The 27540-nt window shown below is 39.0% G+C and overlaps 1 protein-coding gene across 1 annotated transcript in view; it reads right to left on the bottom strand.

Moving 5' to 3' along the window:
• Window positions 1–27540, bottom strand: part of MYH15 (myosin heavy chain 15) — a gene marked incomplete at its 5' end in the record, with an annotated part of 164466 nt that overhangs the window by 107405 nt on the left and 29521 nt on the right. The window contains 3 exon segments of the mRNA XM_079921437.1: window positions 4310–4496; window positions 15089–15099; window positions 15102–15206. Coding sequence (XP_079777563.1) covers window positions 4310–4496; window positions 15089–15099; window positions 15102–15206 — 303 coding nt within the window.

Below are 27540 nucleotides of genomic sequence, written 5' to 3'. Positions count from 1 at the left end.
TTATAGGACATTCCATCTAAAAACAACAGAATACACTTTCTTCTCAAGTGCTCATGGAACATTCTCCAGAATAGACCATATCTTGGGTCACAAATCAAGCCTTGGTAAACTTAAGAAAATTGAAATCATATCAAGTATCTTTTCTGACCACAACACTATGAAACCAGATATCAATTACAGGAAAAAATCGGTAAAAAATACAAACACATGGAGGGTAAACAATACACTACTTAATAACCAAGAGATCACTGAAGAAATCAAAGAGGAAATAAAAAAATACTTATAAACAAATGACAATGAAACCACAACAATCCAAAACCTGTGGGATGCAGCAAAGGCAGTTCTAAGATGGAAGTTTATGGCAATAGAGTCCTACCTTAAGAAACAGGAGGAATCTCAAATAAACAACCTAAACTTACACCTAAAGCAATTAGAGAAAGAGGAACCAAAAAACCCTGAAGTTGGCAGAAGGAAGGAAGTCATAAAGATCAGATCAGAAATAACTGAAAGAGAAACAAGGGAAACAATGGCAAAGATCAGTAAAACTAAAAGCTGGTTCTTTGTGAAGATAAAATTGATAAACCATTGGTCAGATTCCTCAAGAAAAAAAGGAAGAAGGCTCAAATCACCAGCATTAGAAATAAAAAAGGAGAAGTAACAACTGACACTGCAGAAATACAAAGGATCATGAGACATTACTACAAGCAACTCTATGCCAAAAAAATGGATGACCTAAAAGACATGGACAAATTCTTAGAAAAGCACAACCATCTGAGACTGAACAAGGAAGAAATAGAAACTATAAACACACCAATCACAAGGACTGAAATTGAGACTGTGATTAAAAATCTTTCAACAGATAAAAACCCAGGACCAGATGGCTTCACAGGCAAATTCTACCAAACATTTAGAGAAGAGCTAACACCTATCCTTCTCAAACTCTTCCAAAATATAGCAGAGGGAGGAACAAACCCCAAACTCATTCTACAAGGCCACCATCACCCTGATAACAAAACCAGACAAAGATGTCACAAACAAGAAAACTACAGGCCAATATCACTGATGAACATAGAAGCAAAAATCCTCAACAAAATACTAGCAAACAGAATCCAACAGCACATTAAAAGGATCATACACCATGATCAAGTGCAGTTTATCCCAGGAATGCAAGGAGTCTTCAACATATGCAAATCAATCAGTGTGATAAACCACATTAAAAATTGAAGAATAAAAACCATATGATCATCTCAATAGATGCAGAAAAAGCCTTCAACAAACTTCAACACCCATTTATGATAAAAATCCTCCAGAAAGTAGGCAAAGAGGGAACTTGACTTACCTCAACATAATAAATGCCATATATGACAAATCCACAGCCAACATTATTCTCAATGGTGAAAAACTGAAACCATTTCCTCTAAGATCAGCAACAAGACAAGGTTGTCCATTCTCACCACTATTATTCAACATTGTTTTGGAAGTTTTAGCCACAGCAATCAGAGAAGAAAAAGAAACAAAAGGAATCCAAATCAGAAAAGAAGAAGTAAAGCTGTCACTGTTTGCAGATGACATGACACTATAAATACAGAATCCTAAAGATGCTACCACAAAACTACTAGAGCTAATAAATGAATTTGGTAAAGTAGCAGGATATAAAATTAATGCACAAAAATCTCTTGCATTCCTATATATTAATGATGAAAAATCTGAAAGAGAAATTAAGGAAACACTCCCATTTACCACTGCAACAAAAAGAATAAAGTACCTAGGAATAAACCTGCCTAAGGAGACAATGCCTCCTTAGGCATTACAATAGGCATGACATGGAAGCAACCTAAGTGTCTATCAACAGATGAATAGATAAAGAAGATGTGAACATATATACAATGGAATATTACTCAGCCATAAAAAGAAATGAAATTGAGTTATTTGTAGTGAAGTGGATGGACCTAGAGTCTGTCATACAGAGTGAATTAAGTCAGAAAGAGAAAAATGTATATATATATATATATATATATATATATATATATTCCATATATATACGGAATCTATTAAAAAAAAATGATCATGAAGAACCTAGGGGCAGGATGGAAATAAAGATGCAGACCTACTAGAGAATGGAATATCTTTTTCCATCCCCTCACTTTTGGTCTGCATGTGTCCCTAGGTCTGAATTGGGTCTCGTGTAGACAGCCTATGTACGGATCTTGTTTTTGTATCCATTCAGCTAGTCTATGTCTTTTGGTGGGAGCATTTAATCTATTTACATTTAAGGTAATCATCGATATGTATGTTCCTATTACCATTTTCTTAATTGTTTTGAGTTTGTTATTGTAGGTCTTTTCCTTCTCTTGTGTTTCCTGCCTAGAGAAGTTCTTTTAAAATTTGTTGTAAAGCTTCTTTGGTGGTGCTGAATTCTCTTAGCCTTTGCTTGTCTATAAAGGTTTTAATTTCTCCGTCAAATCTGAATGAGATCCTTGCTGGGTAGAGTAATCTTGGTTATAAGTTTTTCCCTTTCACCACTTTAAATATGTCTTGCCACTCCCTTTTGGTTTGCAGAGTTTCTGCTCTAAGATCAGCTGTTAACCTTATGGGGATTCCCTTGTATATTATTTGTTGTTTTCCCTTGCTGCTTTTAATATTTTTTCTTTGTATTTAATTTTCAGTAGTTTGATTAATATGTGTCTTGACATGTTTCTCCTTGGATTTCTCCTGTATGGGACTCTCTGCACTTCCTGGAATTGATTGACTATTTCCTTTCCCATATTAGGGAAGTTTTCAACTATAATATCTTCAAACATTTTCTCAGTATATTTCTTTTTCCCTTCTTCTTCTGGGACCCCTATAATTCGAATGTTGGTGTGTTTAATGTTGTCGCAGTGGTGTCCAAGACTGTCCTCAATTCTTTTCATTCCCTTTTCTTTATTCTGCTCTACAGTAATTATTTCCACTATTTTATCTTCCTGGTCACTTATCCATTCTTCTGCCTCGGTTATTCTGCTATTGATTCTTTCTAGAGAATTTTTAACTTCATTTATTCAATAATGTTCATCATTGTTTGTTTGCTCTTTAGTTCTTCTAAGTCCTTGTTAAACGTTTCTCGTTTTTTCTCCATTCTATTTCCAAGATTTTGGATCATCTTTACTATCACTACTCTGAATTCTTTTTCAGGTAGACTGCCTATTTCCTCTTCATTTGTTTGGTCTGGTGGGTTTTTACCTTGCTCCTTTATCTCCTGTGTGTTTCTCTGTCTTCTCATTTTGCTTAACTTACTGTGTTTGCAGTCTCCTTTTCACAGGCTGCAGTTTCATAGTTCTAGTTGTTTTTGGTGTCTGCCCCCAGTGGCTAAGGTTTGTTCAGTGGGTTGTGTAGGCTCCCTGGTCAAGGGGACTAGTGCCTGTCTTCTGGTGGATGAGGCTAGATTTTGTCTTTCTGGTGGGCAGCACCACGTCTGGCTGTGTGTTTCAGGGTGGCTGTGACCTTATGATTTTAGGCAGCCTCTCTCCTAAGGGGTGGGGTTGTGTTCCTGTCTTTCTCATTGTTTTGCATAGGGTGTCCAGCACTGTAGCTTGCCGGTTGTTGAGTGGAGCTAGGTCTTAGTGTTGAGATGGAGATCTCTGGGAGAGCTTTCGCCATTTGATATTACATGGAGCTGAGAGGTCTCTGGTGGACCAATGTCCTGAACTCAGCTCTCCCACCTCAGAGGCACGGGCCTGACACCCAGCTGGGGAACCAAGACCCTGTCAGCCACATGGCTTTTGGAAAGTCTGATGTCTTCTGCCAGCGTTCATTAGGTGTTCTGTAGGAGTTGTTCCACATGTAGATGTATTTCTGATGTAATTTTGGAGAGGAAGGTGATCTCCACGTCTTAATCCTCCACCATCTTGAGGGTCTCCCCCCATCCCAGACCTATAAACCAGAATTTTTACTCTAACACAATCCCCTCTGACTCCTACACACCATAAAGTTTGAAAAATACTGGTAGAGTATGTTAGGAATCTCGAATCCCCAGCCCTCGTCCTTCTGCTGCTGTTGCTAATAAATTGTATAACCTTTGGCAAGTGACCTAACCTCCCTGGGCTGCAGTCTCTTCACCTGAATTATGCTCTTAAAGATTCTTTCCAGCCTCAGCTTCCACTTTCTTTATTATATTAATTCCCAGGGCCGTTCTCAACTCTGTGCAGGGAGAATGGCAATTTAGTGCATCATTCTGACTCAGATTCTCCTACTATAAAACTCAGGCTGCATTTCCCCTCCCTGGAGGTGTGTGGCAAAAGCTCTCTCATAACCTACTAGGGAGAGCTCCAACCTCTGTGCCTGCTGCTGCTGTACAGATGCAGATCCTGTTGCCGTGATGCAAAGGCACTGCTGTAGTAGCAGGTTTCTGATAGACTCCAAGTAGGAGTGACTTTCAGCTGGACAGTCTCCAAGCCTGGAAGCAGAATGTGCTCCAACGACTTAACATTTAAAATAGGCCTATTGCATCCATCCTTTAGCTGCCCAGGAGAGTGAACACAGCAGGAGCCAGTTTGTGTCTGGTAGTGATTTAGTTATGAGTCACTCACTCCCTGATCAGTTATCTTGAGTCATTTCCACAGTAATCCATAAGCCGATGGCATCACAGTTTTTTATTATTGGCGTCAAGAGCACACCCGCACAAATAAAGCACCAGGAATGATTTTTATCCTCCGGAGCACCGAGGAATCACTCTCTGTCTATAGCAGTCACTTTGAAAGTTAAAAAGAACATGACTAACTTGCTCACTCCCTTTTAATTCCCTAAATACTTGAGAAGTAGGAGTGGGAGAGAAACTGGCCATGGGTGGAGAGTAGCAAAAAACAGGAAGAAAGCCTGAAGTTGTACCAGAGGAAGAAATGGATGGTATGATATGTGCTGAATCAATTAATAAAACTGATAATCCAATATACTGCTCACCAATTAATCATTTTCATCACTTTCTGTCCAATGAAGGACGACAGAGGCAGGAAAATCTACATGCCCACTTTTCAGGGACTAAATGGACCTATGTCTGAGCTCTTTTCAAAATAACCTCACAGAAGACTTTGATTACTTGGGGTTCGAGAGTATATGACAGAAAAAAACAAAACTGAAAAGAAGTGGAGTCAAATAGCCATATTTTTAACCACCTTGATCCCTCACTTTCTCATCTGTAAAATAACAATATTAAAATATTCTTGTCTCATGGTTGTTGGGAGAGGTTCAATGAGACAGTGGATGTAAATATACATAGCACAACATTTGACACTTAGCATCCAATAAATATTAGTTCCCCCTTTCCCATCCCTTTTCCACTTTTATCACTTCCTCACCCTCAATCCAGTATTTATTACCCATGTTGCCTTGAGCAGTTAATCGTTCTAAGGTTCACTGTCTTTAACTATAAAATGGAAATGTAAATAAGATCAATTTTGCAGGCTTGCTGTTAGATTAAATAAGCTATCCATACAAAGCATATAGCATAGCACCCATAGTGAACATTCAATGCCTCTTATTATTATTATTGTTTGATCATTATTAATCTTTTTAAAGTAAAATAACTTATTTCTGATCAGCACAGTCAGAACTCTCCTGGAGTCATAAAATACTAGGCCTGAAGAACCTTACTTCCTGATAATCACGTATAGTGTCTCTCAACTCGGGATGGTGCCTCCCCCTAAGGGTGGGGGGCATTTGGAAACAGTGTGGGCATTTTTCCATTGTTATAGTGACTGAGAGTATTACTGGTATTTAGCACCTTGGAGCAGGAATGCAAAGCCTCCTACAATGTGTGGACATGCTCATACACAAAGAATTATCCCCTTTAGATGCCAATCACCCCACCACTAAGACACACAGAAGAATTTAACTTCTTCATGGGTGCTCAGAGAGATGGAGTATTTGACCAAAGTCCAAGAGTTAGTTAGCATTAGAGCTAGAACTAAATTTTGTATAGCGTGTTAACACTGCAAGAATTTTTGCCATCTTTTGCAATTGTCATCAACAGCATATACATCTCTATTCTTAGCCATGACAATTGTCTCTATAAAGTCAGTACAATTCCTAAGAAAAGAAAAGCCTTACAGTGTGCTTTCTTGCTTTGTCTCCAGGAGATGGAAGAAGAGAGAGAGAGAAATAGAGAGAGTGCATGAGCAAGAGGGAGAGTCGGGGAGGGAGGGAGAGGATGGAGGATGAGGGTTTCTTTTCTTTTACTGTTGAATAATAATATATTAGCTTGCTTCACTGATTCCATTATAGTAGAGGCTGGGGTAGTAACTCAGTCCCTGAGAACACAATATTAAAGAGACGAAGGTTTGATTTCAGTCCTCCTATGGGTTCATTAGTTTTACACAGAGCAAGTCCTCTTCTATAATCATAGCATGTCATGCAGGCATGTGGTGGCGAATGTCTTAAAAGGCAAGAAGCTGCCAAACACCTATAACCTCACTACCAAGAAATAGCTTAGCTACTTGTCCTGCTGAGTATGGTTCAACATCAGCTCAATATTTTATTTTAACATTTATGGCTGTGATTAGATGGCCACTGTCTTGAAAGAGTGTGGGTGAGGGGCTGGTGAGCACAGGGAGCTTCCAGGGGCTGAGTGAAGAGGTGTCTCTGATGTCCGTGAAGAACAGTCAGGGATCAGTGTCTTTCAAGGATGTAACTGTAGACTTTGGCAGGGAGGAGTGCCAACTGTTGAACCTTGCTCAGAAAAGTCTGTACAGGGATGTAATGCTGGAAAATGATTTCAATTTGATCTCAATGGTGTGTCAAGTTCCCAAACCAGAAGTCATTTTCAGCTTGGTGAAATATCAAGCCAGAGCTGTCTAGAATACATAGGAAGTACAGAATGGCTAACATACACCTCTGCAAAAAAGAAACATAGGCAGACCTTGAAGACAGCAGAGGAATAAGACGTGGAGATCACCTTCCTCCCCACAAATACATCAAAAATACATCTACATGTGGAACAACTCCTACAGAACACCTACTGAATGCTGGCAGAAGACCTCAGACTTCCCAAAAGGCAAGAAAATCCCCACATATCTGGGTAGGGCAAAAGAAAAAAGAAAACACAGAGATAAAAGAATAGGAACAGGACCTGAACCTCTGGGAGGGAGCTGTGAAGGAGGAAAAGCTTCCACACACTAGGAAGTCCCTTCACTGGTGTGGATGGGGGTGGGAAGCTTTGGAGCCACAGAAGACAACACAGCAACAGGGGTGCAGAGGGCAAAGCAGAGAGATTCCCACACAGAGGATCAGTGCCAACCAGCACTCACCAGATTGAGACGGTTGTCTGCTCACCCACTGGGGCAGGTGAGAGCTGGGAGCTGAGGCTTGAGCTTCAGAGGTCAGACCCTAGGGAGTGGACTGGGGTTGGCTGCATGAAGACAGCCTGAAGGGGGCTAGTGCACTACAGCTAGCCAGGAGGGAGTCCAAGAAAAAGTCTGGACCTGATGGAGAGTCAAGAGACCATTGTTTTGGGGGGTGTGAGGAGAGAGGCTTCCTGCTCCATGTGCCCACAGATGGCAGAGCACCGCCTAAGTGAGCTCCAGAGACAGGCATGACCAATGGCTAACATCTTGGACCCCAGAGGCAGGCAAAGACCTCTATTACTGCCGCCACTGCCACCAAGAATCCTGTGTGCAAGCACAGGTCACTACCCACACCCCTCCAGAAGGCTGTGCAGCCCGCCACTGCCAGGGTCCCATGATCTAGGGCCACCTTCCCTGGAAGAACACATGGTGCACCTCAGGCTGTTGCAACATCATGCCAGTCTCTGCCACTGCAGGCATGCCCCGCATTCCAATTATGACTACCATACTCCTCCCTCTAACTAGACTGAGGGAGTAAGAGAGCCCTAATCAGCCACAGCTTTAACAGCCTCCTCTCTGGGTGGGGAAGAGAGGCCGCCTGAGAGCGGCCTACACGCAGAGGTGGGGCCAAAACCAAAGCTGAACCCCAGAAGCTGTGCAAACAAAGTAGAGAAAGGGAAGTTTCTCTGTGCAGCCTCAAGAGCAGCAGATTAAATCCCCGCAATCAGCTTGATAAACCCTACATCTGTGGAGTACCTGAATAGACAACAAATGTCCCAAAATTGAGGCGATGGAATTGGGAGCAACTGTAGCCTTGGGGTTTTCTTACTGCGTTTGATTCGTTTTTGGTTTTATGTTTATCTTAGCTTAGTTTTTAGTGCTTGTTTTCATTGGTGGGTTTGTTTACTGGTTTGGTTTCTCTCTTCCTTTTTTTTTTCTCTTTTTGTGAGTGTGTGTGTGTGTGTATGTTTTTTTGTGTGATTTTGTCAATTTAGTTTTGCTTTTACCATTTGTTTTGGGGTTCTGTCTGTTCACTTTTTTTTTCTTCATTTTATTCCATGCCATGCAGTTGGCAGGGTTATGGTGCTCCAGCCGGGTGTTGGGCCTGAGCCTCCAAGTTGGGAGAGCTGATTCCAGGACACTGGGCTGCCAGAGACCTTCAGAGTCCTTCCAGCTCCACATAATATAAATTGGTGAGAGCTCTCTCAGAGATCTCCATCTCAACATTAAGACTGAGCTCCACCCAATGGCCAACAAGCTCCAGTGCTGGAAAACCCACGCCAAACAACTAGTAAGAGAGGAACACAGCTCCATTCATTAGCACACAGGCTGCCTAAAGTCATATTAAGTTCAAAGACACCCCAAAACACACCAGATGCGGCCCTGCCCACAAAAGAGACAAGATCCAGCCCCACCCAAAAGAAGACAGGAACCAGTCCCCCCCACCAGGAAACCTATACAACCCACTGAAACAACTTCACCCACTGGGGGCAGACAAGAGAAATAAGAGGAACTACGAACCTGCAGCCTGCAAAAAGGAGACTGCAAACACAGTGAGTTAAACAAAATGAAAAGACAGAGAAATATGCACCAGATGCAGAAGCAAGGTAAAAACCCACCAGACCAAACAAATGAGGAAGAAATAGACAGTCTACCTGAAAAAGGATTCAGAGTAGTGATAGTAAAGATGATCCAAAATCTTGGAAATAGAATGGAGAAAATAGAATAAATGTTTAACAAGGACCTAGAAGAACTAAAGAGCACACAAACAATGATGAACAACACAATAAATGAAGTTAAAAATACTCTAGAAGGAATCAATAGCAGAATTACTGAGGCAGAAGAATGGACAATGACCTGGAAGATAGAATACTGGAAATAACGGCTGCAGAGCAGATAAAGAGAAAAGAACTGACAACAGTCTCAGAGATTTCTGGGACAATATTAAATGTAACAACTTTTGAATTATAGGGGACCTAGAAGAAGAAGAGAAAAATAAAGAGTCTGAGAAAATATTTGAAGAGATTATACTTGAAAACTTCCCTAACATGGGAAAGGAAATAGTCAATCAAGTCCAGGAAGCACAGAGAGTCCATACAGGATAAATCCGAGGAGAAACATGCCAAAACACATATTAATCAAACTATTAAAAATTAAATACAAAGAAAAAATATTTAAAGCAGGAAGGGAAAAGCAACAAATAACATACAAGGGAATCCCTATAAGGTTAAGAGCTGATCTTTAAGCAGAAACTCTGCAAGCCAGAAAGGAGTGGCAAGACATATTTAAAGTGATGAAAGGGAAAACTCTACAACCAAGATTACTCTACATAGCAAGGATCTCATTCAGATTTGACGGAGAAATTAAAACCTTTACAGACAAGCAAAAGCTAAGAGAACTCAGCACCACCAAACCAGCTTTACAACAAATGCTAAAGGAACTTCTATAGGTGGGGGAAAACAAGAGAAGAAAAAGACCTACAAAAACAAACCAGAAACAATTAAGAAAATGGTAATAGGAACATACATATCAATAATTACTTTAAATTAAATGGATTAAATGCTCCAATGAAAAGAAACAGACTGGCTGAAAGGATACAAAAACAAGGCCCATATATATGCTGTCTACAAGAGACCCACTTCAGACCTAGGGACACACACAGACTGAAAGTGAGGGGATGGAAAAAGATATTGTATGCAAATGGAAATCAAAAGAAAGCTGGAGTAGCAGTTCTCATATCAGACAAAATAGACGTTAAAATAAAGTCTGTAACAAGAGACAAAGAAGAAAACCACATAATTATCAAGGGATCAATCCAAGAAGAAGATAAAACAATTGTAAATATTTATGAACCCAACAAAGGAGCACCTCAATATAAAAGGCAAATGCTAACAGCCATAAAAGGGGAAACTGACAGTAACACAATAATAATAGGGGACTTTACACCCCACTTTCACCAATGGACAGATCATCCAAAATGAAAAAAAATAAGGAAACACAAGCTTTAAATGACACATTAGACTACATGGACTTAACTGATATTTATAGGACATTCCATCCAAAAACAACAGAATACACTTTCTTCTCAAGTGCACATGGAACATTCTCCAGGATAGATCATATCTTGGGTCACAAATCAAGCCTTGGTAAACTTAAGAAAATTGAAATCATATCAAGTACATTTTCTGACCACAATGCTATAAGACTAGATATCATTTACAGGAAAAAATCTGTAAAAAATACAAACACATGGAGGCTAAACAACATGCTACTAAAGAACCAAGAGATGACTGAAGAAATCAAAGAGGAAATCAAAAAATACCTAGAAACAAATGACAACGAAAACACGATGACCCAAAACCAATGGGATGCAGCAAAAGCAATTCTAAAGGGAAGTTTATAGCAATACAATCCCACCTCAAGAAACAAGAAACATCTCAAATAAACAACCTAACCTTACACCGAAAGCAATTAGACAAAGCAAAACAAAAAAACCCCAAAGTTAGCAGAAGGAAATAAATCATAAAGACCAGATCAGAACCTCCTAGAGAAATGGAAATAAAAACAAAAATTAAAAAACGGGACCTATTGAAACTTCAAAGCAAAGGAAACCATAAACAAGACCAAAAGACAACCCTCAGAATGAGAGAAAATATTTGCAAATGAAGCAACTGACAAAGGATTAATCTCCAAAATTTATAAGCAGCTCATGCAGCTCAATAACAAAAAAAACAAACAACCCAATCCAAAAATGGGCAGAAGACCTAAATAGACATTTCACCAAAGAAGATATACAGACCGCCAACAAACACATGAAAGAATGCTCAACATCATTAATCATTAGAGAAATGCAAATCAAAACTACAATGAGATATCAACTCACACCAGTCAGAATGGCCATCATCAAAAAATCTAGAAACAATAAATGCTGGAGAGGGTGTGGAGAAAAGGGAACACTCTTGCACTGCTGGTGGGAATGTGAATTGGTTCAGCCACTATGGAGAACAGTATGGAGGTTCCTTAAAAAAACTACAAATAGAACTACCATATGACCCAGCAATCCCACTACTGGGCATATACCCTGAGAAAACCAAAATACAAAAAGAGTCATGTACCAAAATGTTCATTGCAGCTCTGTTTACAATAGCCCGGAGATGAAAACAACCTAAGTGCCCATCATCGGATGAATGGATAAAGAAGATGTGGGACATATATACAATGGAATATTACTCAGCCATAAAAAGAAATGAAATTGAGCTATTTGTAATGAGGTGGATAGACCTAGAGTCTGTCATACAGAGTGAAGTAAGTCAGAAAGAAAAAGACAAATACCATATGCTAACACATATATATGGAATTTAAGGGGAAAAAAATGTCATGAAGAACCTAGGGGTAAGACAGGAATAAAGACACAGACCTACTGGAGAACAGACTTGAGGATATGGGGAGGGGGAAGGGTGAGCTGTGACAGGGCGAGAGAGAGGCATGGACATATATTCACTAACAATCGTAAGGTAGATAGCTAGTGGGAAGCAGCCACATGGCACAGGGATATTGGCTCGGTGCTTTGTGACCGCCTGGAGGGGTGGGATAGGGAGGGTGGGAGGGAGGGAGATGCAAGAGGGAAGAGATATGGGAACATATGTATATGTATAACTGATTCACTTTGTTATAAAGCAGAAACTAACACACCATTGTAAAGCAATTATACCCCAATAAAGATGTTAAAAATAAATAAATAAATAAATAACAATATAAAATAACCCAAAAAAAAAGAAAAGAAAAAAAATGATGAAGAAGAAAAAAACTATCCTCTATAGTTCACCCCAACAGAAAAAAAGTATTAAATATAATATTACTTAAAATTCACAGGAGGAGAAACAAGTGAAGGTGAAAGTATTGCTAAAATTAATATAAAATTTTCCTCAAAACAAGAGCTATTAGTACTGAAAAGTTCCATTTAAACAGTTTTTAAAAATCAAGTTTATCTCTTAGGGGAAAACATACACAGAACACTCTATGACATAAATCACAGCAAGATCGTTTTTGACCCACTCCTAGAGAAATGGAAATAAAAACAAAAATAAAAAAATGGTACCTAATGAAACTCAAAAGCTTTTGCACAGCAAAGGAAACCATAAACAAGACGAAAAGACAACCCTCAGAATGGCAGAAAATATTTGCAAATGAAGCAACTGACAAAGGATTAATCTCCAAAATTTACAAGCAGCTCATGCAGCTCAATATCAAAAAAACAAACAATCCAAAAATGGGCAGAAGACCTAAATAGACATTTCTTCAAAGAAGATATCCATATGGCCAGCAAACACATGAAAGGATGTTCAACATCACTAATCATTAGAGAAATGCAAATCAAAACTACAATGAGGTATCATCTCACACCCGTCTGAATGGCCATCGTCAAAAAATCTACAAACAATAAATGCTGGATGGGGTGTGGAGAAAAGAGAACCTTCTTGCACTGTTGGTGGGAATGTAAATTGATACAACCACCATGGAGAACAGTGTGGAGGTTCCTTAAAAAACTAAAAATAGAATTACCATACGACCCAGCAATCCCACTACTGGGCATGTACCCTGAGTAAACCATAATTCAAAAAGAGACATGTACCCCCATGTTCATTGCAGCACTATTTACAATAGCCAGGACATGGAAGCAACCTAAGTGTCCATCGACAGATGAATGAATAAAGAAGATGTGGTACATATATACAATGGAATATTACTCAGCCATAAAAAGAAACAAAATTGCATTATTTGTAGTGAGGTGGATGGATCTAGAATCTGTCATACATAGTGAAGTAAGTCAGAAAGAGAAAAACAAATACTGTATGCTAACACATATATATGGAATCTAAAAAAAATAAATGGTTCTGATGAACCTAGGAGCAGGACATGAATAAATACACAGACACAGAGAATGGACTTGAGGACATAGGGGTTGGGAGGGGAAGCTGGGATGAAGTGATAGGGTAGCATTGACATATATACACTACCAAATGTAAAATAGATAGCTAGTGGGAAGCAGCTGCATAGCACAGGGAGATCAGCTCAGTGTTTTGTGACCACCTAGAAGGGTGGGATAGAGAGGGTGTGAGAGAGGTGTAAGAGGGAGAGGATATGGAGATATATGTATACATATAGCTGATTCACTTTGTTATACAGCAGAAACTAACACAACATTGTAAAGCAATTATACTCCAATAAAGATGCAAAAAAAAAGAAACCCAACCATTTATGGAGCACCTACTGCTTGCAGGGCACTGTGCTAGATGCTGAGGTATTAAGATGAATTAGACACAGTCCATGGCCTCAAGAAACTCTGATTACTACAGAGGACAAAAATGTAAGCAAATTATTCCCATAGAATTGGTATTACGGTAGAGGAAGAATTATTGATTTATAGAGTAAGCTGAACTAGGAAATTGATTTTGATTAGTTGTTGAACTGTTTTAAATAACATAGTCACACCAGATGCCTTAATAAACCAAAAGAAAGAGAGTTTATTGTAGTCAAAATAACTGTCTTCTATCACAAATTTCCACATTTGTCTATCTCATTTTCAGATTTAAGATGTATACAGAGTAAGACAGTCTAAGCGTCACCTGAATACTAGCTGTATGTCCTTTGGAATGTTATTTATGTTCCCTAAGCCTTGGTTTCCTCAACTGGAAAAAACATAAGTTAAGTATCCCTGCCCTACTTAACTCTGAGTATTGTTGTAGGAATGGAAGGAGATAATATGAATGCTTTATATATATTATATGTGATCAAACCACTTCTTCTTTCCAGAAAGACTACATTTCTGAGCCCCTTGTAGCTAAGGAGAGAATTCGACTAATTCTCACCAATAGAATATTAGTAAAGGTGATATCACTTCTAGCCCTAAGCATTTAAAGTGGGTGTATTTTCTTCACAAATCTTTTCCCCTGTGCAGCAACATGGGAGGCCTTGCATTCCAGATTGCCTAAGTACAAAATTGAAGAAGGTGGTCCAATCTGTATTGGACTTGGTATGAGTAAGAAATAAATGCCTACTTTATTGTCACTGAGATTTTACTGTGTGTGTATTACTGCAGCATGGCCTACCTCATACTGACTAACACATAACAGATGTAAATTATTATTTTGAAATGCACTAGCATACTTAGATGGTCTCATTACCTGGCAGCTCTGGGACTGTTTATTGCAAAGCCTCAGGATCAGCAGTCCTCAGAGCACTTGTTATTCTATAGTTAAAACATTCTCCTGAATACTGAATAAAACCTATATGACCTTCCATCTCTCACTTCTGGTCTCATTTTTCCCCTCTCTTCAAATCAAATGCTAACTTCAGCATATGTTCTGAAACTCTTAATGAATGTGTCTGATTGCCTAAAAAGTCAATATTCCAAATAGGTGATAGATGTCAATTTGCCAATTTTATTCATGTCAGAAACCAATAGCTTTAAAAACTTCTTAGCTGGACAACAAAGATGTTGATCACAACAAGTAAAGGACTTGTCTGCATCTGCAAAGAGACTTGTTACCTAAGGGAAAGCTGTCAAAATGGTATATTTCAGACTAGAAAGACTCAACACAAGAGCATTTACTGTGGTGTCCATCACAGATGAAAACATTTGGAATACTTACCAAAGTCACTTTTTTATAGAAGTTCTTGTTGCAGACATCATCAGAAGTTGAAAAATACACAAATACGAAATGTGTACAATTACTACAAGATCATAGAATCGTAATGCTCTGGAAATACCTTACCTGTTCTAAATTTGGCCTCTAGTAACATATTCATTACCAACTTTGATTCTAGGATGGATCAAGCCCTTCACCAGCTCAGAGGAGTTAACGCCCATGAGGAAAGCAGCTTTGTCAGCATCTGGTCAGAAGAAAGGAAGGAAAAGAAGGGAAGGAGGGAGGGAGAGAGAAAAAGAGAAGGAGGAAAGTGGGGAGGGGGAGAGAGCAAGGAAAACACTATTAAAATTCATTCCACTGTAGCCCAGTAGACTATCCAAAAGATGGAAGGATGGTTTGTTTAGAATGATATAGCAAGGTAGATTGTAGTTTGGGAATAAATGCATGAATCCTAAATGTTTAAAAGCCTCTATTTCTTAGAAATGCAAATCAAAACCACAATGAACTGCCACTTCACACCCACTAGAATAGCTATAATCAAAAAGACAGACAATAACGAGTTTTGGTGAAAAAGTGGAGAAATTGGAACCTTCGTACGCTACTAGAATATGAAATGGTACAGCTGCTATAGAAAACCATTTGGCAGCTCCTCAAGAGTTAAACATAGTTACTATAGGACCCAGAAATTCCACTCTTAGGTACACACCCAAGAGAAATAAAAAGTATGTTCATACAAAATCGTTGTACACAAACGTTCCCAGTAGCATTATTCATTATGGCCAAAACATGAAAAAAACACAAATGTCCATCAGCTGATGACTGGATAAACAAAATGTGGTATATTAATACAATGGAACTTTTTTAGTCATAAAATGGAATGAAGTATTGATGCATGCTACAACATGGATGAGGCTTGAAAACTTTATAGTAAGGGAAAGAATCCTGACACAAAGGCCATATATTGTATGATCTTATTTATATGAACTGTCCAGAATAGGCAAGTCCATAGAGACAGAAAGTAGATTTGTAGTTGCCAGGGGCTAGGAGAGAAAGGAATGGAGAGTAGCTACTTTAGGGTACAGGATTTCTTTTTGGAGTAATGAAATGTTCTGGAATTAAGTAGGCGTGATGGTCACACAACATTGTGAATATGTTTAAACTCACTAAACTGTGCATCTTAAAAGGATAAATTTTATAATACGGGAATTATAACTCAATTTTTAAAAAGAATCTTTTTCTTGATACTGGCCCTCTTCTGAAAAGAACTATTTATCTGAAGGACATGAAAAATGTCATTTTCGTTATTTGCCTATTTTCCCCTTCTACATATACATTTGTAGATCTTTTCAATGAAACCGGAACTTGGACCATGTCATTGGATAATTCAAGACAGCTGCCAATCAACAGAAGCCAGAACACTTGCCCAGTATCTTTCAGAAACCTTTCCTTTTCCTGTGAAATCTCTGCCCCATAGTGCCCTCTGCTGCCTAACAAGAATACTTACAACCCATACAATTGTACTTTTATAAAACAGCACTTCTATCTTCTAAGGAAAGAAGTGAAGAATAAGTGTTATCAGAAGGAAAAGTAAATAGACATGTATCACACCAGGTGTTAAAAAATGGCAATAACACAAAAGAATGCCACAGGCAAAAAGTTATAAACACATTTCAAATTGCAGATTTTTTCAGTTATCAGACAAAAGAAATATTTTACTCAATTGAACCTCTCTGCTGTCTTCCATTTTTTTTTTTTTTTTTTTTTTTTTTTTTTTTTTAGCGGTACGCGGGCCTCTCACTGTTGTGGCCTCTCCCATCGCGGAGCACAGGCTCCGGACGCGCAGGCTCAGCGGCCATGGCTCACAGGCCCAGCCGCTCCGCGGCATGTGGGATCTTCCTGGACCGGGGCATGAATCCGTGTCCCCTGCATCAGCAGGCGGACTCTCAACCACTGCACCACCAGGGAAGCCCTGTCTTCCATTTTAAATGAATCCTGAGATATGCTAGTATATCTGATGTAGTAACTCCATAAAATTAATGTCTTAATATAGAAGAAAATCCAGTCTTTCCTTACTTCACTAAGAAGTACAAAATTTCCTGAGCAGTAACCACAAATAGAGAACAAAGTAAAAACAAAACACATTTAGAGAGCTGTATGTCATTTGTACTAACAATATCCATTTCCTTTCTGTCAGCCTTTAAAATTTTCAAAAGCTTGAAAAGCTTGAAATGTTTGATTTGCTTGTTAAATAAAATCAATGTATACTATACATACATTTCTAGAAGCTCTACACCTACTCCATATCAATGATAATGGTCTAGGTACTCAGTTGCTATGAAACCTTCCAAAATGCAAAGCCTTTTGGGAAAATAAATGGAAAAATCAAAAGTAAAGCAGATATGCTCATCCTATGCTGAGTTATTCCTGCTAGGAGTGCCATGTTTGGAGACAAAAGCCTGATTATTTCAAGTTGAGAAGCCAATGGGTCAGAATCATAGACTTTTTGAACCAGAAGAGACTTTAAAGAGCATCTAACCCAAAATGAAAATATTTCAAAGGAAGGGAGAAATGCAGCGTGCCTGATGAATCTGAGCAGAGATGAATAGTAACCAACAATGTGAAAAACGAACAATTCCACAATATCTGTCCAGAAAAAAAAAGACAGGAGTCCGATTTTCTATGCATTGGAAGCATGCAGATGGACAATATAGGTAACAATAGTCTCAATCTCATACAACCTTTTCCCAGTGTTAAGGACAGTCCTTTGAGTCTATTTTTATCCATGAACAAAGGAAACCAAAATTCTCTGTACAGTATCCCAACTTAAGCTCTAACAGAAATAGCCTTCAACATTACAGAATTATTTCTCATCTACTCCAGAGACACTCAAGGATATGCAGATAGAGGAGTAGTGGATTTATCCCACAGCTGTACATTAGACATCTCATGTTCTCCTTTTTTTTTTTTTTACAGAAAATAATAGTTGTCATCATATTCCAAAAAAAAAAAAAACTTCATTTGCATTAAAAGTTAAATCTATGAATAAATGTCCTGACATTTAGGAGATGCCATCATGAAGACAGCATCATCTGTAAACATATTTTCAACATGTAAGCTGATGTGTTCCCCAAAGAGGCTTTATGAAATTCCTATCAATAAACATCATTTTCTAGGACGTTGTGAATAAAACCATGAATTTTAACTTAGGTTTTATGATATTACCTGGGAGAGGTTTAGCTAGAGGGGGTTCTCAAATGGTGGTGTGGATTAGAATAGCCTGGGGAGCTCATAAAGGAACAAAGGACTAGCTCACTGAAGAAGGTTAGGGTCTGGGCCCACTTTTTAGCATGTTTGCCGGGTGATTCTGATACACATGAGGGTCTGAGAACAGTCCTTCTCAGAGGGCCCTCAACCTTGTCTGTACATTGGGGTCACCTGGCAAGTTATAAAAACAAATCCTTATGCTTGCATCCTCCCTCAGAGATTGGTTTCCTTTGGTCTGGGTGAGGCCTGAGCTTCAGGAATTAAAAAGCTCCCCAGGTGCTTTCTGATGTGCAACCAAGTTTGAGAACTACTCTCTAGAGAAGGGTAGACAGGTTTGGTAAATACATTTAGAAGATGGAGAGAACAAAGTCTGACTGCAACTGAAAACAGGTAAGGAGGTAGAGAAAAACAAGAGGCAATCCTTTCCAGTGTGACAATTCTATCCCAGTTCTATCTGATCTGTAAATAACCAGATACAAAGAAACAAAATTCAGTTTTGTCAAACCACAATCTGGCTAATGTGGAAAAGGGTTTTGAAAATGATCTTCAATTAGTCTTTTATGTAGGGTTATAATACGGTTTCTGAGCTGTTCAAACTTCCTTAATTTATTGAACTGAGTTTCTGAGCACTTGCTATGTGCAAGGCCTGGTGCTAGATGCTATAGTAAGAAGATAGATAAACAAGACAAAAATCCTTGCTGTCAAGGGGTTTATAATCCATGAGAGTAAATAAAACACAGGCAAAAATAGCAAGTCAATAAAACAACTGCCTATAAGAGACAAATCATGAGTATCATGAAAGTTTGAAAGAGAAAGAGATCCCTTCTGGACTGCATGACCAGAGAAGACTTCAAGAAAGAAACAGCATTTCATCTGAGCCTTGGAGGATGAGAAGGGTTTTGATGGGCAAGTATGGGAGAACAAGCATTTCTGAGATAGGGAACAGCATGACTTAAAGGCCCAGAGGCAGGCAGTGCAGCGATGGTCAAAGACGGTGGATAGTACCAACAAGTTAGGAAGTGAGATAAACAGAAATGTGGGTGATTTGTGGTCTCAGGAGACATCTGATGCCACTGTAGGTATTAATTAAATAATGGGGATATGTTAAAGGGCTGTTAGCAGAGAAATGGCATAATAAGAGTCAGGCTTCAGAACGATTAATGTTGTGGAAGCATGCAAGATAGACGAGAGTGAGATTACAGAGAAAGCGAACCCACTGTGGGACACTGGAGTGCAAAATTGCTGAAAGTCTAAACTAAGAACGGGAAAGGGAAAAAGAGAGACTGAGAAACATGACCAAGAGGTTTCTAACCCAAGAAGCGAGAGAAGAGCAGTACTGTGAATATGAATAGAAAAGTCAACAGGAAGACATCACTTGGGGGACGCTATGATACACTGAGTTTTAGCCACGCAGGGTTTAGGGTAGCAGTAGAATATGCAGTAGAAAGTTAGAAATATGAGGTTGGGACTCAAGAAGGAGGTAAAGGCAAGGATGTCCCCTTAGGTTTGGGTCCCTTCCCCCTTTCCATCCTCTTCTCCATCTGTCCAGCTCCTTCAATTCCTTCTTAAATGACCGGGAGGAAACGTACAAGTGCTTAATATATTAATATTAAGAGCCCTTAGATATCAATAAGAAAAATCCCGTACCTCAATTTTAAAAATGGGCTAACAATGGAAATAAAAATTCAAAAAAGAAACAATACAAATAGGTAATAGCCCACAAAAATGTTAACTTTATTAATACTTAAATGTAAAATAAAATCTGGCTAACTGGCAGGAGGAAAATTGTAACTGCTAATATTGGTGAGCATATTGAGAAAGTCACTCAACTAGAAAAAGACAAAGGATATGTCCTATGTCCCTGAGTGGGTAGGATTCATTTAACAAATAATTATTTACTACTACAGTAAGGGCTACTATGATACAGTGCCAGGCACTGTATTAAAACCTAGAAATACAGCAGTGCATAACAAATTAGGCCCCTGCTCCTAGGGAGCTTACATCTGATGGAGACTGGGGAGTAAGACACCCAATAAAAAACAGCTGTATGAATGACACAAACAAAAATATTCAGGGTTAGGAGATAGAGGATGATGAGAAGGAGGTGGGGGCAGTCATGGAAGGGTTTTCTGATAACATAACATCCAAGAAGGCACCTTGACAAAGTGAGGGAGTCAGCCATGAAGATACCTAGGAAGAGCCCCAGATAGAAGGAGGAGTTAGTGAAAATGTCCTGCAACAGGAGAGCTCGAATGATCCCAAAAGAGCCAAGAGACCTGTGGGCTGAGTGAGAGGAGTGAGTGAATGGGGAAAGGGTAGGTAGGTGGGGGTTCTGCACCTGATTCCACTGAGGTGCGTGGGTCCATGCTAGGCAGTTCTGTGGCACCAGCTGGATGTCTCAACTGTTACACCAACTACCTGGAGATAGCATCAGATTCCACACGTTAAGAGTTCAGTCGTACAAGACTGCTTCCCCCAATTCAGATGCCAATTGTGAGTCCAGGTTGTCACTTAGGCTACTGACCGACCAGCTACAGATTGGAGGTTCCAAGAACACCCTCCTTGGGTTCAGTTAATTTGCTAGAGGCTCACAGAACTCAGAAAGACACTTTACTTATTAGATCAATGATTTATTGTAAAAGAATATAATTCGGGAATAGCCAAATGGAGAAGATGTATAGGACAAGGTATGCGTAAAGGGTACAGAGCTTCCACGCCTTCTCCAAGGGTGCCAGTTTCCCCAAATCTCCACGTGCTCAGCAACCAAGAAGATACCTGAACACTGTCCTTTTAAGATTTCATTTTTTAGGCTTCATTACATGGGCATGGTCGATTGAATTATTGGCCATTGGTGATTGAACTCAATCTCTAGCCCTGCTCCTCTGCCCTGACAGGGGTGGGATTGAAAGTTCCAACTCTCTAATCATAGGGTTAGTTCTTGTGGTGACAAGACCCTATCCATAGGTACAGTCCAAAAGTCACCTTGTTAACATAAAAGGCATCTTTATGGCTCTCATCACTCAAGAAATTCCAAATTAAGAGCTCTGTGCCAGATATTGGGACAAAGACCAAATATAAGTTTCATATTATCAAGCATAATATGGAGATGGGATTATAGAGAGATTTAGAGAGGTAACAGAAGGAGGCTATGATGAGGATTGAGGGTTTATTTTGAGTAAGATGGAAGCCATGCATGAACCTAGCACCAAGGAGGGAACATGGGCTAGTATACTCTATGAAAGGATCACTGCTGGCTGCAATATGTAGAACTACAGTGATGGGATGAGGGAGGAGACAGGGAGATCAGTAAGGAGGTTATCACAACAGTCTGGTGAGAAATGGTGGTTCAGGCTAAGCGGTGGCAGTGAACATGTGATTGTGGGTAGTTGTGAGTTTTACATATATTTAAAGGTAGAGACAACAAGAAAGAGAGAAGTTTAGGATGACTCTAAGATTTGAGTCAGGAGAATCCAGTTGACATTTATTAAGAAGACTGAGAAATGAAGGGGCAGGAAGAGATGAAGAGTTCAGTTCTATACATGTTGAGTTTGAGTTGATCAGCTAAGAAATGAGCAGAGAAAAGTTTCAAGAGTTGAGCTCAGCAGACTTATAGCAGTTAGAAGTAAGGAAGATGAGGACGCTCCAGTAAAGAACCTGAGAAGGAACCACCATGGAGACTGTATGAGATGTGTTGCTTCATTTGCTTATCTGTATTTTCTAATTAATAACTATGCCTTGTTTTTGTAATAAAAATAATTTTAAAAACTTTGTTTCAAAGCGTTGGAAAAGCAAAAAAAAGAACAAGGACAAAAACAGCAAAATAAGGCAGCAAGATGCCATGAAAGCATATATTAATATATTAATATAGAAGATGTTTACACAATATTCAGGGCACATTTCCTTACTGTATTTTCCTCTGAGCTCAAGTGTCCTCTTCTCTGAGGGGACTTTCTGACCACCCTATCAATGAAAACCCCCTAACTCCTATTATTTTTTATTCTTTTACTCTGCTTTAATTTTTTCATTCTGACTTCACGCATATTTGTCCATTTATGTATATATTGTCTATCTCCCACACTAGACAATCAAGACAGGGATTATATCTTGTTCATAGGTATATCTCTAGCACCAGGAATAGTCCCCCACACAGACTGCCCCCCCAAAATATTTGTTAAACAATAAAAAAACAAACAATGCAACCAAAAAATGGGCAAAGGAATTGAATAGATATTTCTGCAAAGAAGATATACAAATGTCCAATAAATACATGAAGATACGCAACATCACTAATCATCAAGGAAATGCAATTCAAAACCACAATGAGCGTGTCTCCCCACAACTAGAGTACCTGCTGGCTGCTGGTGGGGGACCCTGGTGCCCAAGGAGATGGGAGGAACCCCCAAGTGAACTGGTAGGATGTGGGGGTACTGAGGGAGGAGGAGAAGTGGAGACCAGACAGATCAGTGACCCTGAGGCTGGGGAGATCAGGAGAGGCAGGTGGGAGAGGCCCTCTAGGAGGAGCAGGAGAGGAGGCAATTGCCCCAGCCACTCAGGCCTGGGGAGCCTGCCGGGCTCCCAGGCTGGTCCCCTGCCCTCCAGGGCGCACCGCCTCCCCCTGGCTACATTGGTCCTGGGGACATAGGAGGGAGGTCAGGAGATCAGGAGAGGCAGGTGGGAGGGGCCCTCCAGGAGGAGCGGGAGAGGAGAGGGCATTTGTCTCGCCCACTTGAAACCAGGAAGCCTGCTGGGCTCCCAGGTGAGGTCCCTGCCCTCTGACATGGGGGCGGGAGGCACGCCTGGGCCCCTTCTGTTCTGTTGAGCCTAAGCTCCGACACCCCCACAGCCCCCAGGGCATTTTCCAGCCCTGTGGGTCCTAAGGATACACCCCACCCACCGCCCAAACCTTGCCCTTGCTTAGGCCCCACCTTCTACAGCTAAGGCCCTCACCACCCCCCCATTTTTTTCTTTTCTTTTTCTTTTCCCTCCTCCTCTTTTTTTTACTATTGTGGTACGTTGTACCTTCCAGTTGTTGATTCATCTATATTTTAATTTTTTTATTCTTTCTAATATATCTGTTAGTTTTCTAGTCTAATTTTGTTTTTTACTTTGTTATTGTACTCTCTCTCTCTTTTTTTTTTTTTTTTTTTTTGCAACCCCATGTGGCTTGCGAGCTCTTTGTTTGTGAGCATGGGTTTGGACTGAAGCTCCTACAGTGGGAGCTCCAAGTCTGAACCACTGAACTAACAGAGAACCTGAGACCCCAGGGAATATTCATCAGAATGAGGTCTCACAGAGGTCCTCATTTCAGCACCAGGACCCAGCTCTACCCAACAGCCTACAAACTCCAGTGTTGGAAGCCTATGGCCAAACAGAAAGTAAGACAGGAATACAATCCCACTCATAAAAAAAAAAAAAAAGAGAGAGAGATGGCAAAAAATACGTCACAGATGAAGGAGCAAGGTAAAAACCTACAATACCAAATAAATGAACAGGAAATAGGCAATCTACCTGAAAAAGAATTCAGAGTAACGATAATAAAGATGATCCAGAATCTCAGAAATAGAATGGAGGCACAGAATGAGAAAATACAAGAAATTCTTAACAAAGATCTAGAAGAACTAAAGAACAAACAAACAGAGATGAACAACACAATAACTGAAATGAAAAATACATTAGAAGGAATCAATAACAGAATAATGGAGGCTGAAGAAAGAATAAGTGAGCTGGAGACAAAATGCTGGAAATAACTGCCAAGGAGCAGAATAAAGAGAAAAGAATGAAAAGAATTGAAGACAATCTCAGAGACCTCTGGGACAACACTAAATGCACCAATATTCGAATTATAGGGGTCCCAGAAGAAGAAAAGAAAAAGAAACGGTCTAAGAAGATATGTGAAGAGATTACAGTCCAAAACTTCCCTAACATGGGAAAGGAAAGAGTCATCTAAGTTGAGGAAGCACAGAGAGTCCCATATAGGATAAACCTTAGGAGGAACACACAAAGGTACATATTAATCAAATTAACAAAAATTAAATTCAAAGAAAAAGTATTAAAAGCAGGAAGGGGAAAACAAAAAATAACATACAAAGGAATCCCCATAAGGTTATCAGTTGATTTTTCAGCAGAAACTCTGCAGGCCAGAAGGGAGTAGCAAGGTATACTTAAAGTGTTAAAGAGAAAAACCTACAAACAAGCTTATTCTACCCAGCAAGGATTTCATTCAGATTTGATGGAGAAATCAAAAGCGTTTCAGACAAGCAAAAGCTAAGAGAATTCAGCACCATCAAACCAGCTTTACAACAAATGCTAAAGAAACTTCTCTAGGTGGGAAACACATGAGTAGAAAAAGACTCACAAAAACAAGCCCAAAACAATTAAGAAAATGGTAATAGGAACATACACATCGATAATAACCTTGAACATAAATGGATTAAGTGTGCCAACCAAGAGACACAGACTGGCTGAATGGATAGAAAAACAAGACCCATATATATGCTGTCTACAAGAGACCCACTTCAGATGTAGGGACACATACAGACTCAAAGTGAAGGGATGGAAAAAGATATTCCATGCAAATGGAAATCAAAAGAAAGCTGGAGTAGCAATACTCATATCAGATAAAATAGACTTTAAAATAAAGACTGTTACAAGAGCTAAGGAAGGACACTACATATGATCAAGGGATCAATCCAAGAAGAAGATATAAAAATTATAAATGTTTATGCACCCAACATAGGAGCACCTCAATTCATAAGGCAAATGCTAACAACCATGAAAGGCAAAATCGACAGTAACACAATAATAATAGGAGACTTTAACACCCCACTTTCACCAATGGACAGATCATCCAAAATGAAAATAAATAAGGAAACACAAGCTTTAAATGACACAATAGGCCAGATAGATTTAACTGGTATTTATAGAACATTCCACCCAAAAGTGGCAGGATACACTTTCTTCTCAAGTGCACACAGAACATTCTCCAGGATAGATCACATCATGGGTCACAAATCAAGCCTCAGAATATTTAATAAAATTGAAATCATATGAAGCATCTTTTCTGACAACAATGCTATAAGATTGGAAATCAATTACAGGAAAAAAACTGTAAAAAACACAAATACATGGAGGCTAAACAGTGCACTACTAAATAACGAAGAGATCACTGAAGAAATCAAAGAAGAAAAAAAAATACAAAGGAACAAATGACAGTGAAAAGATGATCCAAAACCTATGGGGCACAGCTAAAGCAGTTCTAAGAGGGAAGTTTATAGCAATTCAATCTCACCTCAAGAAACAAGAAAAATCTCAAATAAACAATCTAACCGTACACTTAAAACAATGAGAGAAAGAAGAACAAAGAAAACCCAAAATCAGTAGAAGGAAAGAAATCATAAAGATCAGAGCAGAAATAAATGAAATAGAAACGAAGAAAACAATAGCAAAGATCAATAAAACTAAAATCTGGTCCTTTGAGAAGACAAACAAAATTGATAAACCCTTAGCCAGACTCATCAAGAAAAAAAGGGAGAGGATGCAAATCAATAAAGTTAGAAATGAAAAAGGAGAAACACAACTGACACCGCAGAAATACAAAGTATTATAAGAGACTACTACAAACAACTATATGCCAATAAAATGGACAACCATGAAGAAATGGACAAATTCTTCGAAAGGTACAATTTTCCAAGACAGAACCAGGAAGAATTAGAAAATATAAACAGAAATATCACAAGTAATGAAATTGAAACCATAATTAAAACTCTTTCAACAAACAAAAGTCCAGGACCAGACAGATAGAATTCACTTCACAGGCGAATTCTATCAAACATTTAGAGAAGAGCTAACACCCGTCCTTCTCAAACTCTTCCAAAAAGTTGTAGAAGGAGAAACACTCCCAAATTCATTCTATGAAGCCACCATTACCCTGATACCAAAACCAGAAAAAGATATCACAAAATAAGAAAATTATAGACCAATATCACTGATGAACATAGATGCAAAAATCCTGAACAGAGTACTAGCAAACAGAATCCAACAACACATTAAAAACATCATACACCATGATCAAGTGGGATTTATCCCAGGGATACAAGGATTCTTCAATATATGCAAATCAATCAATGTGATACACCACATTAACAAATTAAGGAATAAAAACCATATGATCATCTCAACAGATGGAGAAAAAGCTTTTGACAAAATTCAACACCCATTTATGATAAAAACTCTCCAGAAAGTGGGCATAGAGGGAACCTACCTCAACATAATAAAGGCCATATACGTCAAACCCACAGCAAGCATCATACTAAATGGTGAAAAACGGAAAGCATTTCCACTAAGATCAGGAACAAGGCAAGGATGTCCACTCTCGCCACTCTTATTCAACATAGTTTTAGAAGTCCTAGCCACGGCATTCAGAGAAGAAAAAGAAATAAAAAGAATACAAATTGGAAAAGAAGTAAAACTGTCACTTTTTGCAGATGACATAATACTATACATAGAAAATCCTGAAGATGCCACCAGAAAACTACTAGAACTAATCAGTGAATTTGGTAAGGTTGCAGGATACAAATTAATGCACAGAAATCTCTGGCATTCCTATACATCAACAATGAAAAATCAGGAAGAGAAATTAAGGAAATAATCCCATTTACCACTGCAACAAAAAGAATAAAATACCTAGGAATAAACCTGCCTAAGGAAGCAAAAGACTAGTACTCAGAAAACTATAAAACACTGATAAAAGAAATCAAAGATGACATAAACAGATGGAGAAATATGCCACGTTCTTGGATTGGAAGAATCAACATTGTGAAAATGACTATACTACCCAAAGCAATCTACAGATTCAATGCAATTCTTATCAAACTACCAATGGCATTCTTCACAGAATTAGAACAAAAATTTTTACAATTTGTATGGAAACACAAAAGGCCCCGAATAGCCGAAGCAATCTTGAGGAAGAAAAAGGTAGTTGGAAGAATCAGGCTCCCTGACTTCAAACTATACCACAAAGCTACAGTAATCAAGACAGTATGGCACTGGCACAAAAACAGAAATATAGATCAATGGTACAGGATAGAAAGTCCAGAGATAAACCCAAACAGATATGACCACCTAATTTACAACAAAGAAGGCAAGAACATACAATGGAGAAAAGACAGTCTCTTCAATGAGTGGTGCTGGGAAAACTGGACAGCTACATGTAAAAAAATGAAATTAGAACACTACATAACACCACACACAAAAATAAACTCCAAATTAATTAAAGACCTAGATGTAAGACCAGGCACTATAAAACTCTTAAAGGA

The sequence above is a fragment of the Stenella coeruleoalba genome (assembly GCF_951394435.1).
Source record: "Stenella coeruleoalba genome assembly, chromosome: 5".
Lineage (NCBI taxonomy): Eukaryota > Metazoa > Chordata > Mammalia > Artiodactyla > Delphinidae > Stenella > Stenella coeruleoalba.
Note: the sequence above shows the minus strand (reverse complement) of the source record. Positions and strands in the feature narration are given on the sequence as shown.